At 38.3% G+C, this 24150-nt stretch overlaps 1 protein-coding gene across 1 annotated transcript in view; it reads left to right on the top strand.

The window, feature by feature from the left end:
- LOC306861052 (contactin-4-like) overlaps nt 1-24150 on the top strand; it is an 86281-nt gene that overhangs the window by 36848 nt on the left and 25283 nt on the right. The window contains exons 5-11 of the mRNA XM_079403121.1: nt 995-1090; nt 4726-4929; nt 5028-5130; nt 5286-5470; nt 9258-9397; nt 21231-21360; nt 22992-23142. Of these exons, the coding sequence (XP_079259247.1) occupies nt 995-1090; nt 4726-4929; nt 5028-5130; nt 5286-5470; nt 9258-9397; nt 21231-21360; nt 22992-23142 (1009 nt within the window). The remainder of the gene's footprint in view (nt 1-994; nt 1091-4725; nt 4930-5027; nt 5131-5285; nt 5471-9257; nt 9398-21230; nt 21361-22991; nt 23143-24150) is intronic.

The following is a 24150-nucleotide window of genomic DNA, read 5'->3' as shown; positions in this document are numbered from 1 at the left end:
AGTGTATGATGGTCACAGACTCTGATTTTTTTTAGCTTCAGACTATGATTTCATCTAGTCGGAGGAGATCAAACATGTTGATGATTTTAGAACACACATTATTTTTAATTGTCAACCAAGGCACAAGTTTCTTCATGAGTTGTTGTGATTGGAACGACTTTAAAGTCTGGTAGTGTGTGATCCTCAGTCGTATGATGGTCAGTAAGTCAGTAAGTGTAAGATGTCAGTTGTTTTAAAATCTTTTCAGATTTTAAAAGTGTTGTATTCCAGCCTTTAGGTATAATGTTCACGCTGCTCTTTATCATACAATGAAAGTGAAAGATGGTGACCATGGACTGCCAGGCTCCAAAAAGCAAAATAAAACAAAGACAAAACAGCATTTTAAAAGTATTCCATACGAGTATTGACACTAAATTCCAAGTCTTCCTAAGCCGTAATTTTTCTGTGACAAACAGACTAATCTTTAGAATCTCAGATTTTATTTGCGTATTCAAATTTGGTACATCGTGATCAGTTATGAGACACACAGGAACTGATGACATTTGACACTAGCATTTCATTGTGGGCAAGCGTGAGATTTAAGAGCTGCAGGACAAAATTATCAGTACATAGCTTCAGTTCTTAAATTTCAGGGCTACTTTTATGGAGCTTTTTGGTATTTCTGAAATTCAACAACTCCTGGTCAGCATTTACATTTATTGTATGGAAAAGTGCAGCATGAACATTCTGCTAAACATCTCCTTTTGTGTTTCACAGCAGAAATAAATTCTGGAATGTCGTAAAGACAAATAAATAATTGTATCATTTTGTGTGAACTTTTTTTTGTTGGATCTAGACTCCAAACTGTATTACTTTGTATACTATTTTAAACAAATAGAATGTCATTAAATGTAACTGTACTCAATCCATCAAACAAGCCATTGTTAATGAGGGTGTAAACTGTGTCTAGATTAAGCAACTGTGTCCCTGTGTCTGACATTTGTTTTTCTAATAGATCTGGAAGAGTTTAAAACCCAGAGGAGAAGTCCAGTGAGTGTCAGGGAGGGGCAAGGTGTGGTTCTTCTCTGTGGCCCTCCAGCCCATATGGGAGGTAAGGCGTTTTATCGTCTATCGGCTGGCCGGCTGATTTGGGTTTTTTAATGGTCGATGGCGATATTGAGGGAAAAAAAGGTGGACATGGCTGATGTTATGACAAAATGTTTTTGGAATACTTGATTCTGATTAGTAAGTTATGAGATTTTTCAGTCTAAACTTCACTCTTCAATGACCACTAAATTGCAATAGGCAACCAATTTCCTACGTACTGTAGGTGTGCTACTTTTATACAGTTTTCATATATTTTGTGTTATTTAGTCGTCTATTTTTTCACGCAATAAATAAGTTCAAAAAAATTAATATTTTATGCCCATTTATTTATTTATTTAGTAAGTAGCCGTAAAATAGCAGGATAATGTTCATCCAGCCAGTCATTACTGCTAAATAAACCCATTTGTGGTTACATAAGGCCTGGTGCAACAGTGTATTTTGTGATAATAGCTGACTGACTGTACATTACCCCTTATGTGTATGATATAATTCTACTTAATGATAGAAAATGAGACAAATTGTCTGCCACTATATCAGTCTATCTGCTGGGATAGTCTGTCTTGCAACCCTACACAGGACATATCAATTTATAACTCTATAACAATATCCTCATTCATGAACTTTATTTTGTGCCTCATGTGAGTTATCATATGTGCAGATTTTACCTGTTCAGAGAAACAGAGAGGGGAAGTTTCTACTGTTTGTTCCTATTAACCACCCCCCCAACCAGCAATTACGGTCCTCTGTAATTAGCTCACAGGCTTTTCAACCTCACTGCCCATATAACAGCATAAACACATATTACCTCCTTTTTCCGCTGTCGATTTAGTGCCCTTAAGTGGCACACAACAGAGCACAAGTTAAATGTTATGCGAGGCAAACTTTTTGTATTTGCTCTTTGCTGTTAACTCAATGAGTGGCCACACTTAAGAAACTCCGAACAGACTGATTACTAGACCTTTTTTTGTCGTCACTTAGACTGTTGACATTTTTAAGAACAGAACATGTTAAACGCGAAAATAAAAACAGGGCACTTTCAAAAGGGCCACACAGGAAAGGTTATTACACTGATGTGCAAAATTAGAGCAACAGTGTTTTACTGAAAAGTGAGAGATCTTATAAGCAGTGTCATTTCCCTATAAGAAAATGTTTAAGAAGTCAAATGTAGGGCAATGTTTTCAACATATTAAAAACACACAACACGCTTTGGATGTTTAAGTATAAAAGTGGTTTATTCTAGGCTACTCTGTCACTTCTCATCAAAAAGCTCTGCCTGAGATGAAAAGTAGTTAGCACAGCTTTGCTACATTAGTGTTACGCTCCACTGTTCCCTGCTGTCTTGATTACTGTGCTTAGTGCTGGGCTGAACATATCAGACTTTATTGCTTTAATGGAGCCAAATCTTTTAAACTTACCGAAGGCTAAAATCACTTTTTTTTTTTTTCTTCTTTTTTTTTTGTGGATCCATCAGGAAAACCAAAGATCAGATCTTTTTGTACTGATGGACTCAAGTTTTATTTTGCCAGTCTTTTTCTTGTTTTAATCAAATCTTCAAACTGTAAATTATTTAAAATATTTTAAAATATTTCCTCGTTAATATATTATTGCAATTATGATATTAGTTCACTTTTGTTTGGATGGATGGATGGATGGATGGATAGACGAATGCATGGATGGAGGTGGATGAATATACTGTTTAATGAATAGATGGATGGATAACGTCTCGGTTACGTATGTCAGGGGTCTCCAACCTTTTACGGTTTGAAAAAAATCTTGCGGACCGGGGGGAGGGGTGTTGTTGTTGTGGAGGGTCTTTAAAACAGTTCGATTCATTTATACTGTTATCAGCACATGTTGAAGTATATTCGTCTCTTGAGAATATGCACTGTTAATGCAGCGTTAGAAAACTCCATCAGTTTTTTTACTTTCACTTTCTCTATGACTGAAGTTAAGACGTTCACCGGCATAACTATTGCGCAAAGTTTGCACGTTGCTGTTGTGATATCCATTGGCTTGCCTTCATGGTTTAAAACAGAAATATTTCCAGTATTGCGACGTAACTGCAACCCCCATCTTAAACGTAGGGATAAATGAAAGAGGAATCAAATCGGTATGCCGCGCTGTCTCTATGGTTGTGCTGTACTGGCACACACCCGAAGCGCGCACAAGCATAGAGACGTGTTTCAGACAGCGCGGCATACCGATTTGATCAACTGCGATAAGTTTAAGTCCTAATAGCCTATATGACAGATCAGAGCAATCTTTTATTTACTAATTTAACATAAAATTGTCAAATTGCTACTCGATATCAATCGCATACAACGAAAATACAGAATAATTAGAAAAATCATTTACACACAATAAATAACAGAGCGTCATATCTATTCACTTTTTCCCCCGAACGTTCTCGCGACCCGGTAGGAATTCTTCCACGGCCTGGTAGTGGGTCGCGACCCGGTGGTTGGGGACCTCTGACGCATGTAACCCTCGTTCCATGAAGGAGGGAACGGAGACATCACGTCGGGTGACCGATGAATTGGGATCTCACTTAGAGAGACCAATCCACTTCTAGTGTAACTAACGAGCCAATGCACATTGGCATGCGATTATTGCATCCAGCTGCCGCTGATCACAGCATGAGTATAAGTAGACAGCAGGTGCAGCGCATATTCAGGTTTTCGCTGAGAAGCCGAGCCGGTGACCCGGCCTCTCAGCGGTGGTACAACAGCCATGGCGATGGGACGTGACGTCTCCGTTCCCTCCTACAGGGAAGGAGGGTTACATACGTAACCGAGACGTTCCCTTTCAGTCGGTCACTCTGAGTCACGTCGGGTGACAGACGAATTGGGATCCCTACTACTGTGCTATGGATTGGATAACACTGGGAAAACATACCCATTCTACTTGGAACAGGAACGCTGCGGAAGCCCAACCTTCCCGAAGGAGGTTTAGAAGCACTTACGCATATGAACAACTGCTTAGGTGCATATGGAAGATTAGAGGTGATTGTAGCCTCTTGGAAAATGGCAGAACATCTGCCATGGAAACACAGGCTCGGAGGCTATACCGTGGACTTACACATATGGAATCCAAATAGGTCTCTACATATGGAACCCAGCCCTCTACCAGTTCTCACGGATTCATCGAGTGAGGGTCTGGTGCCGGACGCTCCGCCACGTTTGGCTGCCGAGGGAAAGAAGGAGCTCGACAGGGTCTACAGTACGGATTCTCTGGAGCAGTTTTAGCAAGACTGATAGATAGACGGATGGATAGTGATAGATGATAGAGGGATGGATAGTGGATGAATATATGATAGATAGATAGATAGATAGATAGATAGATAGATAGATAGATAGATAGATAGATAGATAGATAGATAGATAGATAGATAGATAGATAGATAGATAGATAGATAGATAGATAGATAGATCTGTATGTAACTAGTATTAACAAATGAAACCTTTTTGAAAGAATTACAAATTTACCATATACAATGAAAACCATTCTCAAGGTTGTGTGATTCTGTTAACTCACATCACTGTTTTTCTGAAATGGATTAATATTAAATTCACAAAGTTTTTGAAAACTTCAAAGCGTGTGGAGCAGTACAGAGTCTCTCACCTCTTCTCTTTTCGACAGAGTTGACCTTTTCCTGGATCTTCAACAAATATCCCTCATTCGTGAAGCAAGACATGCGGCGCTTTGTGTCACAGAAAACAGGCAACCTGTACATCGCTAAAGTGGAGCCCTCAGACGTGGGAAACTACACCTGTGTCGTGACTAACACTGTGACCCAAAGCAGAGTGCAGGGGCCTCCTACATCACTCGTACTCCGCAGTGATGGTGATGGTCTTACCATGTATTCAGCTCATAAAAATGGCTAATTTGTGGTTCTAAACATAGGGTTTTAATAGGAAAATATCATTCTTTTTCTGTTTCAGGCATTATGGGAGAATATGAACCCAAAATTGAGGTCCAATTTCCAGAAGTTTTGGCTGTTGCCAAAGGATTGACAGTCAAAGTGGAGTGCTTCGCTTTGGGAAAGTAAATATAAAAACTTATACTTGAGCCTGCTTACACAATATCATATGCTAACAATCACTGAGACACTGGGTTTCTCTTCCAGTTTATATATAGACTATTATTATTTAAAGGGAGACATTGCTCATTAAACAATCAAATTTACATTTTGCTTTCAGTCCAGTACCTGTGATCACCTGGAGAAGAACAGATGAAGTTCCTTTTCCCAGAAAAGTGGATGTTGGCAAATCCAGTGGCGTGTTGGAGGTCCCTTATTTCCAACAGGAAGATGCAGGACCATATGAATGCACAGCTGAGAACTCCAGAGGCAAAAACACAGTGAAGGGGCGACTCTCCTTCTACGGTAGGACAGAAATATTTCAGAGATTAAATAAATGTACTTTTCTCTTGAAGGAAAAGTTCAGCCAAATTTAAAAGTCATCCAAACCTGTATGAGCGCTGTTTGTGTGGACAAAATGATAGACTTACTGTAGCAGAATGTTCAAGCCAGTGTAATTTTATTTAGATTCTATCAAAAATTCTGTAATTGTATTTAGATTTTATTTTTAATATTTTCTCTTTTCATTTTAGTTAGTATTAGAAATGTTGTTGTTTTTGTCACTTTTTATAGTTTTTTTGTTCCTAAATACATATACTGTATATTAGTGTTGTCACGATACTGGAATTTCTAACTTCGATGCGATACCTTGAAAAATATCGATACTCGATACCATTTCCGATACCACGGTGAAAAAAACTGCCATAATATTAAGGGGGTAATTTTTTTAATTTAAAGATAAATGTAACAAGTCGAGAACATGCGGTATATCTTACATGAACAAAAAAATTTCTTGAGGTACTGCATTTGTTGATTTATTTATTAATCTTTTATTAATCTTAGTTAAATGTTAATTGAAACTAACGTTTACGTACTAATTAAAATCCAAAGTTCTATTTGTTGATATTCTCATTTGCTTCATAACCAAAATATTTCCAGATATAGGGAATGAAATCCGTTTTATAGTTCCCCAAATTCCGTTAAAAAATTTTCTACATTCAATTTTTTCCATTTTAATTTTTCTGGATTCCTTTTTTTTCCGTTTTAATTTTTCTGGACTCTCTTTTTTTTATGGTCAAATTAAATGCTATTAATCTAAAAGCATGTCTAATTCATTAAAATCATGAAAATTATACAATTTAACATTTAATTTATTAAAAGTGTAACAAAAATGACACGTTTAGGGCCGTATGAAATGTTTTATTTTTTTCTCACCTTATGTTTATTGTTACCAAATTCTGTGTTTTAGCATGTCTATTATTTGAATGCATGCAAACAATTTTTATTTATTCTTACAGTAGCCTTATGAAATGTGTTTTCCCCCTCAGAAATTCTATGTTGTGTATTTAAATTTTACTGGATATCAGATGAAGGCATAAAACTATTTTAATTAATTTATATTTGAATTAATGAAATTAAACATTTACATTTTTGGCAAATGAAGGGGATTTACTATTAAAATTAAAATATTTTGTGATTATTTCTTTAAAAAAAATTAACAGTAGTAGTAAGTAGTAGTATTATGTACATTCTACTAAATAATAGTAATATAGCCTATTTCTGGCACACGGTCTTTAATAGGCTGTTAAACCGAACTTTTATTTTGACGGGTTGCCGTGAATACTTTTAAAGTTCTGTGTGTGTATGATATGAAGCTAGTTTTACTCAAATTAAATGGTAAAATGCTGGTAAAGTGCCTTTCAGATCAGTTCTGGAGATATTGTTGATGTATTTATGTCCTCATTGAGACGGCAGACGCTGAAATCACCGCGAGCGCCACATTAGTAAACACAACCGCTCGTGCAGCACATTCACACAGAAACGCGCAGAACATGCAGGATTCATATTTAAATCCACTTTTGCAGCTTAATATTTACAGATACTAGTCCATATCACGATTTGATTTAAGTGTAATGACCTACTTTTGATTAATTCATCCAAACTTTGACAAATTCCGTGACATTCCGCGTTAAACTGTAAATTCCGTTTTTATGACTGGATTCTGTGCGAGTTCTCTGCATCGCGGAGATCATAGATCCCTACAGATAGCGCTCCTGCTGTGTTCTTTAACAACCAGAGCAGTCATCTTTCTATTCACTTCACTTGTGCTATTTAACCAGAGCGAAGGAGACGAGTGCGGTCACGTGTGGTGCTGCTTGTCCACGCGCCTTTGGAGAGAAGTGAAAGTGACAGCTCGGCTAGTATCGGTGTATCGATACTTCGGGAAATTAATATTGGTACCGTTCAGATATTTCAGTATCGATATTTATCGAAATATCGATATTTTTGACAACACTACTGTATATCAGGTGTGCCCAACCTCGGTCCTGGAGGGCCGGTCTCCTGCAGACTTTAGCTCCAACCCTAATCAAACACACCTGAAGCAGCTAATCAAGCTCTTACTAGGCATACTAGAAACTTCCCAGCAGGTGTGTTGAGGCAAATTGGAGCTAAACTCTGCAGGACACCGGCCCTCCAGGACTGAGTTTGGGCACCCCTGCTGTATATATTTAGATAAAGACTAATTTAAAGAGATAAAAAATAAAAAGGTAATTGGTAGTATTTTAATCTCAAATTTCAGGATTTTTTTCTTGCTATTCTGAGATTACATCTTGATTGATTTGCGGGAATTGTGAGATATAACCTGAAAAAAATCAAGATATAAAATCAGAATCGCAAACTCAATTTTTCATCAGCGTTTTAATCTCGCATTTCTGACTTTTTGTTAGAATTACTAGAAACATGTTTTTATTGTGAGACATAAACTCAGAATTGTGAAAAAAAAAAAAAAGTAAATTGTAAAATAAAAAGTCACAATTGCCTTTTTTATTTTTTATTCTGTGGCAGGCTTCCATACGTTTGAGTTATTTAGTACTTCAACCTAAAATAAATAAAAATGAGAAAAGTTGTCTTGGCAACTAGCTGTACAAAAAAAGTTAACGTGTTTTCATAAGTAAGAATTTTTTTTAATGGTTTTAGTTCTAGTTAATCATTATACCCCTTGTTCAAGCTGTTCCTTTTCTTTGCAATGTAAAAGAATGGTGACCACCGCTTTCATTGTATAGAAAAGATCAGATTGGACATTCAACTGATTCCTTCAATAATCTGACAAACACACAATCAATATGCACCATTAAGCTTTTATGAATGCTTATATATTTGAGTTTATCACTGATCAATATTGTATGTTTAATTTATCACCCCATGATGTTTTATAACCAGGATGTCAGATTTTCATGAGTATCCCTGTATGTTGTAATTATTTGTCATTGCAATTATTTGGCAGGTGAAAATCCATAATCTCCCATAGACTGTATTTTCCATCTATCACTGCTGTTGGAGCTATGGAACAATCAATATGGGTCACTGTTGTTTATAACATAATGGCTGAAGTCAAAATTATGAGCTCCAGCAGTGTGACTGATACCTATAAAGCATGCTACTTTGTCCACGCTTCCACTACGGTGTGATTTATTCTCCTTTCTCTCCTGTCTTATAAGAAAAATTAAGCCTATGCAAGTCACACCGACCTTCACAGAAGCCACGAGAATCAATCTCATTTTAATATGTTTTCAAGCCATTTTAAAAAATAAAATATAATCGTCTTAGCTCTAAGTATAAATATGTAATCAAGGTTAAAACTGTAACATTTGCACTTTTTCTAGCACCTTTTTCTAATGCATGTTTGGGAAGGGTGTGTGTTGTTCCTCAAAGCAATATAAATATTAAAGCAATATACCAAAGACAGGCTAAAGATCCATAAAATTTGATTCACATTTAGTGAGAGCTGAGTGCTGTAATCTCCTCAGCTCAGTGTGAATGCGGTTTACTAAATGTCCTTGTAAATTATTCATACAGTATTATGCTTTTTTCTTCATTCTAATGCCATGTTGATTGATTAATAACTGGATTTGTTCATTAATTGGCTCATAAACTGCTTGGTTGGTTTACTGATTCCTAACAGGGGCTAATCAATAACCAACTCTAAGTGTGTCTGGGATTCAGGGAGCTGTTGAAAATTCATTTTTATCAGCAGCGCTTTGTGAGGTGCTGATATCTCGCTGTGTGTCGTGTGTTTATTGATGGATCTCAGCACCCCCTCATCTGGTGGAGAAGCCTCAGGATGTGCAGAAAGCCATTGATGAATCTCTGCTGTGGGAGTGTAAGGCGAGTGCCAAGCCCAAACCATCCTACAGGTGGCTGAAGAACGGAGAGCCGCTCGAGTCCTTTGAGGTGAGAGATGCAGTTTGCTTTATCTTTATTGCACCTGAAAGACCAAGTTAGCAGTTTTAGGAAGTATGGAAAGAAATCTAAATCTAAATCTCAACATAACTGAATATTAATACTAATCTCCATCTTCTCATCTTTCTCAATAACACAAAAAAATTTGACTTCATTTCAGCATGTTTTCTTCTGATTTAAGTCTCATTAAAGCATGCTGCTGAGAACTACAGTTTTAATTATGTCAACATCAAAACTAATTTGAGTACTTGTTTGGTTCACATTCACCCTACATGACTTAATCTAGTAGATTGCACATATTAAAGAACTTATTAGAACTTTTTACAACTTAATTTCACAATAAACAAAAGCTAAATTATACGGTGGCCAAGAAGTGCAAAACAAATCACAATTCTGAAAACAAAATAGCAAATTACAAATGCAAATGCAAATCAAAAAAACAAAATAACAATTCCCTTCGGGACCAGGTAGTGAACCTGCAAGCACTGCCCCTGGAGGAGGCAGACCCAGCCCTAGCTTTGCTCTGTCCTGTACGCGCACTAGATAGAACTCAGAGCTTCAGGACCTCAGAACAGCTCTTTGTCTGTTACGGAGGACAGCAGAAGGGGAAGGCTGTCTCCAAGCAGAGGATGGCCCACTGGATAGTGGATGCCATCACCTTGGCCTATGAAGCACAAGGTGTGCCCTGCCTGCTCAGGTTGCGTGCTCACTCCATTAGGGTTGTCGCATCATCCTGGGTGCTGGCTCGTGGTGTTCACTAGGTCTTATAGCCTACATGTCAAACCGGTTTCCTCCTATATTCTCACCTCAAACGGGTAGTGGCACTGAGAGGCCCGGCTCAGAGTCGGCTTGCGGCGTCCTTACACCTAATTCTCCAGAGAGTTCCTTAACCCCCTGGGGTCGAAGCCCGCACCGGTGCGGGCTGTCTCGTTTTTTCTTTATGACGCAAAACAAACTAAAAATACTCCACGAGTTTTGATCGTACAGATAAGAATAAGGTATTATTTGAAACTGCAAAGGGTTGTTAAAGTAATACGTATGAAACCAACACGATGTCCAGTTTTCTAACGAGTCTCAAATTGTTATATCTAACGCTGTCACGCCCACGCGCCATTCGTGCCTTTCCCATTCAAACATCCACGTGAGGCGCGTGCGAATGTAAACGCCCACATCGCCTCCGCGCAAACAAACAAGTTCATCCCGGCTACTTTCTGTTTCAGGAAGATTTGCTGAGAGAAATAACCCAGACACATTTCAAAATGTGTTTTTTTTTGTTTTGTTTTGTTTTTCCTTCAGAGCACATAAACAATATACACTATGAAAATACTAGGTTCAAAAATTTTATTTAGCACACAAGTGATGATAAAGACATGTATCGTGTTACAAACAAGGCTGTTCTTCTGACCTTTCTATTAATCAAAAAAAAAAAATCTTAAAAAAAAAAAAAACTTTTCAACATAATAATAATAATAAATCTTTTTTTTTTTTAGCACCAAATCAGAATATTAGAATGATTTCTGAAGGATGATGTGACTGGAGTAATGATGCTAAAAAGTCAGCTTTGAAAGACAGCTTTGATTGATCCTAATAAACAGTTTAACTGCCCTCAAAAGTGAATCTCAAGTTATTTTGTGTGATATATATATATTATAATATATATTCTTAATATAATATATTCTTAATAAACTACAAAAAAACATTTAAATTTATTTTGTCCTCATATTATTTCTTGTAACTCTTCCTTCTCAGTCACATATTTGACTAAATGGCTCATTATGAAGCTCATTATGAAGCTCATTATGCGGGCCTTTGTCTTCTCAGGTGTGAATGTGAAGGTTGACGCCTTCTCGCATAGACCCTTTTTACTCAAAACGTGACTTAGAAAATTTAAATCAATATGTTGTTTTCTGAGGGCAAAGACGATTTTCACATTATTTTGAAGCAAAAATTCTAGGCTACAAGATCCAGTTCTCAGAAGTTTTGTGAACAAATCTGTTCTGTATGTTTTTTATGGCCTTATTTCAGTGACTTCAAAATGTTTGTTTTTCACTAACCACGCATAAACGTTTCTTTCTCCAAAACAAAATCAATTAAATAAATGCTGCTAACATATTATTGTAGCCCAGTTTGTGCTGTTTAAAGTGTTATTAGACTTTAGCCATTTATATATTTATAAGCAACTGAAAAAAGCACAAATGTCAGGGCATGTCAAAACTTCTCCAGGCCCCCAAAACACCCTCAGACCCCAGATGGTTAACCAGGCAAACCCTGTTGAGTCCTCCAGCACTCCGGCATCCGGACGTGGCGGAGCGTCCGGCGCCAGGCCTTTCAGCCAATGAATTCTTGAAATCTGGTGTGAGGCTAGTGCCCATATGAGAGACCCTGCTGGGATCCCATATGTGTATTCCACGGTATGCTTATTAGAGCCGTGTTTCCCATGGCAGACCAAGTTCTGCCGTCTCTAATGATGCAGCCTAAGCCATCTCAGAGACTTCCATATGCAATAGGGCCATACAGGGTTACTTCACATGTCTAAATGACACTTAACCCCCTCTGGGAGGTGGTGGCTCTGCAGTGTTCCTCTTCCAAGCGGAAGGGCACACTTCCCAGTGTTCCCAAAGTCCTACTGTTTGGGTTGCTCAAGGAACAACAGTAGTTGACCTTCTCTGTGTAGAGCCCGATCCTATCGTTTGCCTTATAGGAAGGATCAGGAGACCTACACAAGGGCACTTGAAGGGGCAGCTCCTGGTGCACTTTGGTAGGGATCCCAATTTTGTCAGTCATCCGACGTGACTCGGAGTGACAGACTGAAAGGGAACATCTTGGTTACGTATGTAACCCTCATTCCCTGAAGGAGGGAACAGAGACGTCACGTCCCGTCGCCACAGTCACTGAGCTGCCGGGTCACCGGCTCGGCTCCTCAGTGAAAGCATGAATTAATGTGGTGCACCTGCTGTCTCTTATACTCACGCTGTGATCAGCGGCAGCTGGATGCGAATTACCGCATGCCAATGTCCATTGGTTCATTTAGTTACACTCGAAGTGGATTGGTCTCTCTGGCAAGATCCCAATTTCGTCGATCATCCGACGTGACGTCTCTGTTCCCTCCTTCAGGGAACGAGGGTTACATACGTAACCGAGACATTAGCTTTAAACTTTCTCCTTTTTTTTTTTTTTTTCTTGTTATGTGTTTTGTCGTTGTATTTTATTTCAGTTTAGTTTTAGTAATCTTAGTTGTTGAACTTATTACTGATGGTTACCAATGTAACATGTCTATTTTTTATTTTTTTAAGTATTTAATATTTTACTTTATTTCAAGTTATGAAAACCATTTCTATAATATTCTAATGTTCTTTAGTTAACAATAACAGAACTACATCAAACTGAGCATAAATTAAAGTAATATATTAAATACATTTATGTCATAATAAGTATAATCAAACTAAACTATTAACATATTTACTGACATATCGCTCGAGACTTACTGATATAAAAATTATAATTAAACTTTATTTGGAGTACTATATGTGCACATTGCACATTTTTAAATACTAAACCAAAAATGTGTTTTAATGTCTCTGTTGATTAGAATTGTATGATCTTTGTATAATATATAATAAGATATTTAAAGTTTACCTGAAGTATACTTGCAAAAGTTCCACTTCAGGACCATCTCATTTACTTCAGTATATCTTAAGGTGGATTCAGCACTACTTCCGCTCAATTAAAGTGCATTAAGTTCAAAATTAGTTGTTCCAATTTAGCAGACTTTAAGTACAGGCACATCTCAAAAAATTTGAATATCGTGAAAAAGTACATTTTTTCTTGTAACTTATTTCAAAAAGTGAAACTTTCATATATTTTAGATTCATTACATGTAAAGTAAAACATTTCAAAAGTTTTTTTTTGTTTTAATTTTGATGAAAATCAAAAATCAGTATCTCAAAATATTAGAATATTTACATTTGAGTTTCAATGAATGACCATCCCTACAGTATAAATTTTGGGTATCTCTTGTTCTTTGAAACCACAATAATGGGGAAGACTGCTGACTTGGCAATGATCCAGAAGACAAACATTGACGCCCTCCACAAAGAGGGTAAGTCACAGAGGGTCATTACTGAAAGTGTGGCTGTTTACAGACGCCAGAGTGCTGTATCAAAGCATATTAAATGCAAAGTTGGGTAGGAAAAGGTGCACAAGCAACAGGGATGACCGCAAGCTTGAGAATACTGTCAAGCAAAGCTGATTCAAACACTTGGGAGAGCTTCACAAGGAGTGGACTGAAGCTGGAGTCAGTGCATCAAGAGTCACCACGCTCAGACGTCTTCAGGAAAAGGGCTACCAAGCCACTTCTGAACCAGAGACAACGTCAGAAGCATCTTACCTGGGCTGTGGAGAAAAAGAACTGGACTGTTGCTCAGTGGCCCAAAGTCCTCTTTTCAGATGAAAGCAAATTTAGCATTTAATTTGGAAATCAATGTCGCAGTGTCTGGAGGAAGAGTGGAGAGGCACAGAATCCATGTTGCTTGAAGTCCATTGTGAAGTTTCCACAGTCAGTGATGATTTGGGCTGCCATGTCATCTGCTGGTGTTGGTTCACTGTGTTTTCTGAAGTCCACAGTCAACGCAGCCATCTACCAGGACATTTTAGAGCACTTCATGCTTCCTTCTGCTGACAAGCTTTATGGAGATGCTGATTTCATTTTCCAGCAGGACTTGACACCTGCCCACACTGCCAAAGGTACCAAAAGCTGGTTCAATGACCATGGTGTTACTGCGCTTGATTGGCCAGCAAACTCGCCTGACCTGAACCCCATAGAGAATCTGGTTCAATCTATGGTATTGTCAAGAGGAAGATGAGAGACACCAGACCCAACAATGCAGATGACCTGAAGGCCGCTATCAAAGCAGCCTGGGCTTCTATTACACCTGAGCAGTGCCACAGGCTGATTGCCTCCATGCCACACCGCATTGATGCAGTAATTCATGCGAAAGGAGGCCCAACCAAGTATTGAGTGCATAGAAATGAACATAGTTGACTCAAGATGGCGCCGAGTATGGCTGCTGTGGTGTGGAACGCTCCCGTACTTTTGTTGTTTTTGTTTGTTTGTTCTGTGTTTAGTCATTCTTTTACTGTCAGTTTTACCAGAGACGAACTACTGGACATAAGGCAACACACACCGGACAATTTTTTTCCGGTTTTTGATTATTCAGACGCTTTGTTGGATGTTTTGGTCGGAGGGGCAGCGGTCCTAGCCAAACGCGCGCTCAGACGGAAAAGAGGGAAGCGCGCCGGCGCGCTGGTTAAACTCCGCGAACGCGGCTTCCGAACTGCGCTCCCAAGCATTCATCTAGCGAATCTCCGATCCCTTCCTAACAAAATGGATGAACTACTTCTCCTCACCCACACAAATAAGGACTTTTCAAACTCTGCTGCATTGTGCTTCACTGAAACCTGGCTGAGTGAAAACATCCCGGATAACATGCTTCATTTGCCGGGATATCAGCTGTTCAGATCAGACCGCATCACGGAGCTAACGGGGAAAACGAGAGGTGGTGGACTATGTTTCTACATAAATGAAGGTTGGTGTTGGTGATGTAACAACTCTGAAGAAGATGTGTTCTCCTAATTTGGAGGCCTTCTTCATAAACTGTAAGCCGTTCTATTCACCCCGAGAGTTTTCCTCCTTCATTCTCGTGAATGTGTACGTGCCTCCGGACGCGTGCGTGAGCGCCGCGATGCAACAGCTGGCTGAACAAATATCTGAAACAGAGCAAAGGTACCCGGACTCTTTCTTAATCATTCTTGGAGATTTTAATAAAGCAAATCTCTCCCGTGAACTGCCAAAATACAGACAGCACGTTACATGTCCCACCAGAGACAGTAATATATTGGATCATTGTTACACAATAATTAAAGATGCATATCACTCTGTCCCACGGGCAGCTCTGGGGCTCTCTGATCACTGTTTGGTTCATCTCATACCGACCTATAGGCAAAAACTCAAATCTTCTAAGCCTGTATTAAGAACTGTTAAGAGATGGACTAATGAAGCGGAGCAAGATTTAAAAGCTTGTTTTGACCTCACTGATTGGAGTGTTTTTGAAGCCGCTGCCACCGATCTGAATGAACTCACAGAGACTGTAACATCATATATCAGTTTCTGTGAGGATATATGCATCCCCACCAGGACATTCTTATCATTCAATAATGATAAACCGTGGTTTACTGGGAAACTCAAACAGCTTCGTCAGGCCAAAGAGGACGCTTACAGAAGTGGGGATAAAATCTTGTATAACCAGGCCAGGAACAGACTAACAAAGGAGATCAGAGTGGCTAAAAAGAACTACTCTGAGAAGCTGAAAAAAGAACTTTCAGCCAACGATCCGGCGTCGGTATGGACTGGTCTGAGGAACATCACCATGTACAAGTCACCACCCCCACAGTCTGTGGAGAATCAACAACTGGCTGACGATCTCAATGTGTTTTACTGCAGATTTGAAAAGGCCAGACTGACACCCAGCACCCGCTCTGATCTGCACTTCACACATTCACCTTCACCCCCTGCAACCCCCCTTACTCCCTCCCCCACCATTCTACCTGCGTTTAAAGTCTGTGTAGAGGATGTGAACCGGGTCTTCAGAAAACAGAAATCTAGGAAAGCTTCAGGACCAGACGGTATTTCACCTGCCTGTCTAAAAGTCTGTGCTGACCAATTGGCCCCCATCTTTACACAAATCTTCAACAGATCTCTGGAGCTGTGTGAAGTTCCCTGCTGCTTCAAACGCTCCACCATCATTCCCGTCCCCAAAAAGCCCAAAATCACTGGACTTAATGACTACAGACCTGTCGCACTCACGTCTGTGGTCATGAAGTCACTTGAGAGACTGGTCCTGGCCTACCTGAAGGACATCACTAGACCCTTGCTGGATCCTCTTCAGTTTGCCTATAGAGCAAACAGGTCTGTGGATGACGCTGTCAATATGGGACTGCATTACATCCTGCAACACCTCGACAAACCTGGGAATTATGCAAGGATCTTATTTGTGGACTTCACCTCGGCCTTCAATACCATCATACCTGACCTTCTCTCAGACAAACTGAGACAGCTCTCTGTGCCCTCCTCCATCTGTCAGTGGATCACCAGCTTCCTGACAGACAGGCAGCAGCTAGTGAGGCTGGGCAAACTCACATCCAGGACTCTCACCATCAGCACTGGCGCCCCTCAGGGTTGCGTTCTCTCCCCACTGCTCTTCTCCCTCTACACGAATGACTGCACATCAAAGGACCCCTCTGTCAAGCTCCTGAAGTTTGCGGACGACACTACAGTCATAGGCCTCATCAAGGACGGTGACGAGTCTGCTTACAGACAGGAAGTTGAGCAGCTGGCTGTCTGGTGCAGTCTTAACAACCTGGAGCTGAACACGCTCAAAACTGTGGAGATGATAGTGGACTTCAGGAGAAACCCCCCTGCTCTCCCCCCACTCACCATCATGAACAGCACTGTGACTTCAGTAGAGTCATTCAGATTCCTGGGCACCACCATCTCCCAGGACCTGAAGTGGGACAATCACATTGACTGCGAAAAAGGCCCAGCAGAAGCTGTATTTCCTCCGCCAGCTAAGGAAGTTCAACCTGCCTCAGGAGCTGCTGAAACAGTTCTACTCTGCAATCATCGAGTCTGTCCTATGTTCTTCTATAACTGTTTGGTTTGGTTCAGCTACCAAAACAGACATCAGAAGACTACAACGCACAGTTAGGACTGCTGAGAGGATTATCGGTGCCCCTCTGCCCAGCCTCCAAGAACTTTACACCTCCAGAGTGAGGAAAAGGGCTAAGAAAGTCACTCTGGACCCCTCACACCCAGCTCACTCTCTCTTTGTACTGTTGCCCTCTGGCCGGCGCTACAGATCACTGAGCACCAGAACAGCCAGACACAAGAACAGTTTTTTCCCCCAGGCCGTATCCCACCTGAACAACACATAACACACCCCGGTACTGTACATCTGTAAATAACCATCAAACCCTCATCTGTACATAGGACACATGCACATTCACAGTTCTGTCTATGGTCATGTCTCTTTTCTGTATATTTTTATTTTTATTACTATTGTTATTCTTAATTATTGTATATTCTCTTCATTAGTGTTCTTTATCACCTTAATTATATGTTGTCTGCACTATGTTTGTACTTTCTGTACTGGAAGCTCATAACACCAAGACAAATTCCTTGTGTGTTCAAACACACTTGGCAATAAAGCTCTTTCTGATTCTGATACTTTTCAGAAGCCTGACATTTCTATTTAAAATATCCTTTTTTTTATTGATCTTATGTAATATTCTAATTTTCTAAGACACTGAATTTTGTTTTTTTTATTATCTGTATGCCATAATCATCAAAGTTTCAAGTAATAAAGGCTTGAAATATTTCACTCTATGTGTAATGAACCTATATAATATATGAGTTTCACTTTCTGAGATGAGTGCCAAAAAATATTGACCTTTTTCACGATATTCAAATTTTTTGAGATGTACTTGTATACCAGTTCAGTATACCAAAAGTACAGTTGTGGGGTATTTTTATTAAGCACATAAATATTTTAACATATTTGTAGCACAATGACACAATGACTTTCTATTGCCTTTCTCAGTATTATGTTGTTTAGGATTCTACATGTGTATTTCCAGAGCTCTGGTTTAGGTTTGTCTCAGTTGTTGTAAGGTTCAGAGTAGTTCTGTGCTATATTAATGTCATGTACAACAGAGCTTGTTTCATCACTCTGAGAGATAGTGAACACGATCTCGGCGTGTGAGGCTGCACTCTTAATGAGCTGAGGTGTTACCATTTTGTAAATGTCACCATTGGCTACCTCAGCATTTGATCAATCTCCAGACCAAAGGTCATCCATGTAGTCAGAGGAAGAGAAGACTGTCATTTGTTATTTGATGATTACAATGAACAGAAAATAACTATCCACCATTACCTGAATGCAGTATTCAGAGCACATCACAGAAGCTCCATATGATCGCTGTTAGAAAGTAACCCTAAATAGTAGCGCTAGCTATTTAATTTTAGTTTTCAGTATTTTTTTATTATTAAAATACAGTAATAAGCTTTTTTTCAGCAGTGGTGTAGCATGACAGAATTATGTCACACTGTATGCTACATAACCTTCTAGATTTTCATCTCTCTCAACTAGCACTGAAAAGTCTGATTCATAGTATATTGGTTTGTATGGATGGTTCATTTCAATGATTCAATTTGATTTCTTTGATTCATTTATCAATAGCGTAGAGTTATTGCTCAATAATTTACTTGCATTTTCTGATTATAAATTAGGCGAAAATAAATTAGGCAGTTTTAAATTCAGCTGTATTTAGTCTTAAAGTTTTTGTGGGCAAGATACTTTTATTTTCGCTTCATCTTGACCAGGCCGTTTGTTTTTTGTTTGTTTGTGTTTTGTTTTGTTTAGTTTTTGTTGTTATTTTTTTAGATTTGTTGCATTTCTTTATTTTGTATTGTTGTTTTTGTTTTGTTGTTTTGTTTTACTTTTGTTGCTCTTGTTTTGTTTTATTATATTTATTTTGTGTTTCAGTTGTTTTGTTTTGTTTTGTTGCAGTTTCCATGCTATCTCACCACAAACATACAAACTTGTTCGAGTGAGGTCGTACGAATTTGAACAAGTTAGCCAACTTATAAAATATGTACGAGTGAGGGGTAGGTTTAGGGCTGGGGTTAGATGTGGTCATTCGTCACAATATTGCAAACCATAGATGTCAAACTATATATAGCAAACTGATACAAACAGTGAAATGTTCTGTGTCAGCAATGCCATTCTTATTCAATCAAACGAGTACACCAAAACTAATAGTTGTATAATCTATATTTATTTTATGTACTTTTAAATTATGAAAGTTTGCAGTTCTCCTGCGTTTTGTTTAGATTTTTTCCCTGGTACTACACCAAATCATCCTCTGCTTGTGTAAATGTTTACCTCAGCAACAATATCACACATGCCAAGCCAATACCCATAATGTTGGGGCAATCTTTGCGATGTCTATTCAGGTGGGCAACTTAATCAGTCTGGTGCAGCACAGCCCACTCAAACGGCGCTCTCCCGTCGAGGGGGAAAGTGCTGATTTCAGTGGAATGTCACCCCTAATTAATTACCCCCATAAAGCTGATTTATGCCACCATTTGTCTTTGCTGCTAGAGGCTGTACTGATCTTCTCTAGTTTACCCCTGTCAACACAGCACACATAGGAAGTGGTCTGTTTATAATATCATTAGATTGTGATGCTCCATGTCGAGGCAGACCACGTGGCCAGAGAGTTACACCATTTTCCAGCTGCACTGGAACAATGAAATTCAAGTGGCATAAAGCTAATGCCAGCAGACTCTGAAGTGCCCGCATGCAGAGAGCGAGTGCAGATATTTGAGCCTTTTAAATCTCAGTTCATTCAACCTGAATGCACCATTCAAATTTTTCACACTCAAGTGAGCGCAATGGCAGCATAACAGGGCTTTACGAGTAAGTGTTTGGCCAGGATAAAAAAAAAATATAGACTGCCCATCAACAGTAATCCACTGCTACTGTGGGATTAGATTCATCCTCCTTTCTATTCCCTTCACATCTGTCATTTTATTATTTTATAGCAGCCACTTTCCATGAATACGGTATACGGTGGTGTCCCATTCCTTTCATTTTTTAGAGTTTTGTTGTGCCGATTTTATCTAAGATAAAATATCTAATATTAACTAACAAGTAGCATTGAGAAGAACGATTCATTCTAGTAAATTGGTTTGTATGGATGATTAATTTCCACTTGATTTGTTTTCGTTATCGCACAGTAGTTTTGCCAGAAGTCCATGCTATGCATTTTACAAAGCATTTATACATATTCTTTGCATTTTCTGATTTAGTTGAACAATAAATCTTTAAATTAGTAAGTTTTTAAGTTAAATACATTTTAGTGCATTTTTCATTATTTTTCCTAGTTTGTTTGTTGCATTGGTTTAATCTTGAACAGCCTCAAAAATAAAGTTTTGTTTTTGTTTGTTTGTTTTGTGGAATGTAAGCTATAGAAGTTAATTTTTGATACTGTTGTTGTCCAATTTTATTATTTAATTATTTATTTAACCATCTTGAAAAACCATTTTGGACATTTCTGTCTTTGCCATGAACATACCTTCTTTTAAAAATGAAATGCGTGTGCCCACTGTTCAAAATGATAATAATGTTTGATAATTAATGCATATAGCTTGCTGCAAAGCCCTGTCAAAAGTAATGACTATGAATGTGTCGGAAAAAAATGCAAGGATATATTTGCATTATTTATAGACATTTCCACTGGAAGAAAGTTTGTTTTTCCTGATCAAAGCTGTCAAAACAGTTTGGGTATAATTGTATGTTATTTCTTGAACAAGTTGCATATTTCATGTTTGAATATGTGTACAAGGATAGAAAAGAGGATTGCATTACATTACATATATTGATAATTTCTCGGAGTGTGTTTTCTACAGTATGTAGAATTTAACATGTAAAGTAATACTGAAGTTAACTTTCAGTATATATTTAGTCATTTATCAGACGCTTTTATCCAAAGCAATTTAACAAATGATGACAATAGAAGCAATCAAAACCACCAAAGAGCAATAATATGCAAGTGCTATGACAAGAATCGGTTAGCCTAACGCAGTACACATAGCAAAGTGTTTTTTGTTGTTGTTTTTCCCTATATAGAAACACTATATATACAATATGTAACACAAGTCAGTTTAACTGTTTTAAGTTGAATTGTGGGATTGTTATGTTTCCAGGACAGAATCCAGGTGGTAAACGGGGCATTATCCTTCAGCAGTCTGACCCTGTCAGATACTGGGATGTACCAGTGTATCGCTGAGAACCGTCACGGCAGAGTGCTTGCCAACGCTGAGCTCAAAGTCATTGGTAAGGAATCACTAGTTACTAAAGACATTGCCACTCATATTCTGAAATATATAGCCAATATGCATTTGGCCAGATGATATAAAGTTTGTTTCATTTTGGTGCAGCAGTGCTGTGTAGCAGTACTTGGGTTATGTTTTCCTCATAAGCTCATTCCAACCACATTGTCAGCAAACGCTTGCACTCATTAGTCTTGCTACACTCTTTAACACTGCATTTAAAAACAGTTGACCCGCTATTATGAGGAGCAGAATACCTTTTGACAGGATCAATGATCAAACCCATCTCTGCACTGAAGATTAAAGGAGTTGACGTTCGAGGCCATTTTTATCATGAGGCAGATGAGAGAAATGCTCTGTTCCCTAGTCCTGTCATTTGTCAGCACAATGGGTGCTTTGATGCTGCCAGCACCGAGTGCAGATGGATGCCAAACAGGCAGGAAAGTCTAGTATGCTGAAATTGCTGCCTGGGGGAGATGTGAGGTAGACAGTCTTCGCACTTTAGAGCCTTTAGATTTGTGCCGGCTGGCTTGACTCGGTTTGACTTAGTGGTGCCGATAGCGTGAGCTCTTGAGTGTGCTCTTAAGTGAGGATATTGCATTAAAAACATCCTCCTCGCATGCTTCTGGAAAGTGAGATGACGATGAGATTTAGCAAAGAGGGAAGCAGATAGAGATGTAGGTTGACAGGTTGTGTGGAAGAAAATGAGTCTGTGACATGACACAATTGTTTTTTGTCCTATTTATTAATTTATTCAAATTAATAATTTAATTTGTTCTTTTAATCACTACTCTTCAAAAGTTTGGGCTCAGTATAAAGAAATTAATACTTTTATTCAGCAAGGATGTATTAAATTGATCAAAAGTGACAGTACAGACATTTACACTGTTGCTTTTTTTTCTATTCATTAAAGAATCTGTAAAAATGTTAATCAGCACAACTCTTTTCAACATTGATAAGCAATGATTTCTGTAGGATCATGTGGCACTGACGACTGGAGTAATGATGCTGATAATTTAGTTTTCCATCACAGGAATAAATTACATCTTAAAATATATTCACATAGAAACCAGTTATTTTAAATTGTAATTATTGTTCACTATATTACTGTTTTTACTGTATTTTTTATCCAATAAATGCAGCCTTGGAGAGCAGTAGAGACTTCTTTAAAAAATAATTAAGTAATTAAACTAATTGAACCCAAACTTTTGAATGGCAATGTATAATAAAATGCAATTCATACATCATTTACTTGCATAAACGTCTTCTATGAAGAACATAAATAAATTTCTAAATTAAAATGTATTATTATTGGAGGCATGAAAGCAAAAATGTCAGTGTGATACAGCTGTCTTGATGTTGTAATGAGGAAAAAAAGCAAGATTAAAATTTTGATAAATACACTTTATGAAATGATTTAATGTAATCATGTATTTATATTTATATTATTTATTCCACATTTTGTATTCTAAGTCTGTTGTGTAGAAAACGTGAAATGGAAATGTCCTTTTTCTTATCTAATATCTAATGCAATGACATTTTACATGTTTCAAGGACTTCCCAAATACTTTCAGGAGTCAGTCAGTCTATCTTTCTGTCAGTTTTGTAAGATGCTTGTTTTTCTCTTCACATCAGCAGTGGCACCAGATTTCTCCAATAGTGTGCTAAAGGCGCAGACACTGGCTCGGCAGGGTGGAGATGTTTTGATTGAGTGCAGGCCCCGCATGTCTCCGCACGGGATGATCTCCTGGAGGAAGGGCAAAGAGGCCCTGCGAGAGAGCCACAGGTATTTTTACCAACCCATTTCCCTTTGTCTGCCAATAACCTGTTTATTAAAGTGATACAGACAGAGCAATATGATCCAGGTCAGGCAGAGGGTTGTTACTGATCAAAGCCTTGATTATTCACATCAAAACGTCTCAACAAAAGCAGCCGCTGCATTTGCATTTACTTGATCTAGAAAAAGCCTCTTTCAGGTCACAGAATAGCATCAACAGCACTTGAACAATCAACCAACCACTGATAACTGAATCTGTAGTTTCATAAACTATTTGCAGTTATTAGTATTAAAAGTGGTGGAGTAAAAGTTCATTTGAACCTTTCTTGTATTGTCTTGCACATTAATTTAGATTTTTATATAGTTTTAGTCAGTTGGTTTAAATGTCAAGTCAAGTCAAGTCAAGTTGAGCTTTATTGTCATTCCGCTACATGTGGGGACATGCAGTGGAACGAAATGTCGTGTCTCGCAGGACCACGGTGCTACATAAATACAGACATTACAACAATGAAGTAAAAAAACACTATAAACCTATACACTACTAACAGATTTAACTATAAGTATACTATATATAAGTATTTACCCTATACAAACTAAAAAGGATAAAAAATACAACTATACGAATGCTTCACATAAATATTACCCTATACAAACTAAAAAATAGAAGATAAAAAATACAAACTATACGAATGCTTCACAAATACTGTACATGTGCAAAGAGAGACATTTGAGTCAGCAGCTGGTTGGGGAACAGTGCAGGATGATTTGTAGTGCATGAGCATGTAAACATACATATATTGCTGAGTTTTTTGTGAGATTGTGCACACGCAGCAGTGTGTGTAAGTGTCCATAGTGCACATAGTGTAAAGTGTAAGTGTCCATAGTGCACATAGTGTAGAGTGTGAGTGTCCATAGTGTAAAGTGTCCATAGTGCACATAGAGGAGAGTGTCCATAGTGTAAAGAAAAATAAGAATAAAATAAATTAAAAAAAATAAATAAAATAAAAAAAAAAAAAA

This window comes from Barbus barbus (genome assembly GCF_936440315.1).
Source record: "Barbus barbus genome assembly, chromosome: 41".
NCBI lineage: Eukaryota > Metazoa > Chordata > Actinopteri > Cypriniformes > Cyprinidae > Barbus > Barbus barbus.
This window is presented reverse-complemented; position numbering and strand designations above follow the sequence as displayed.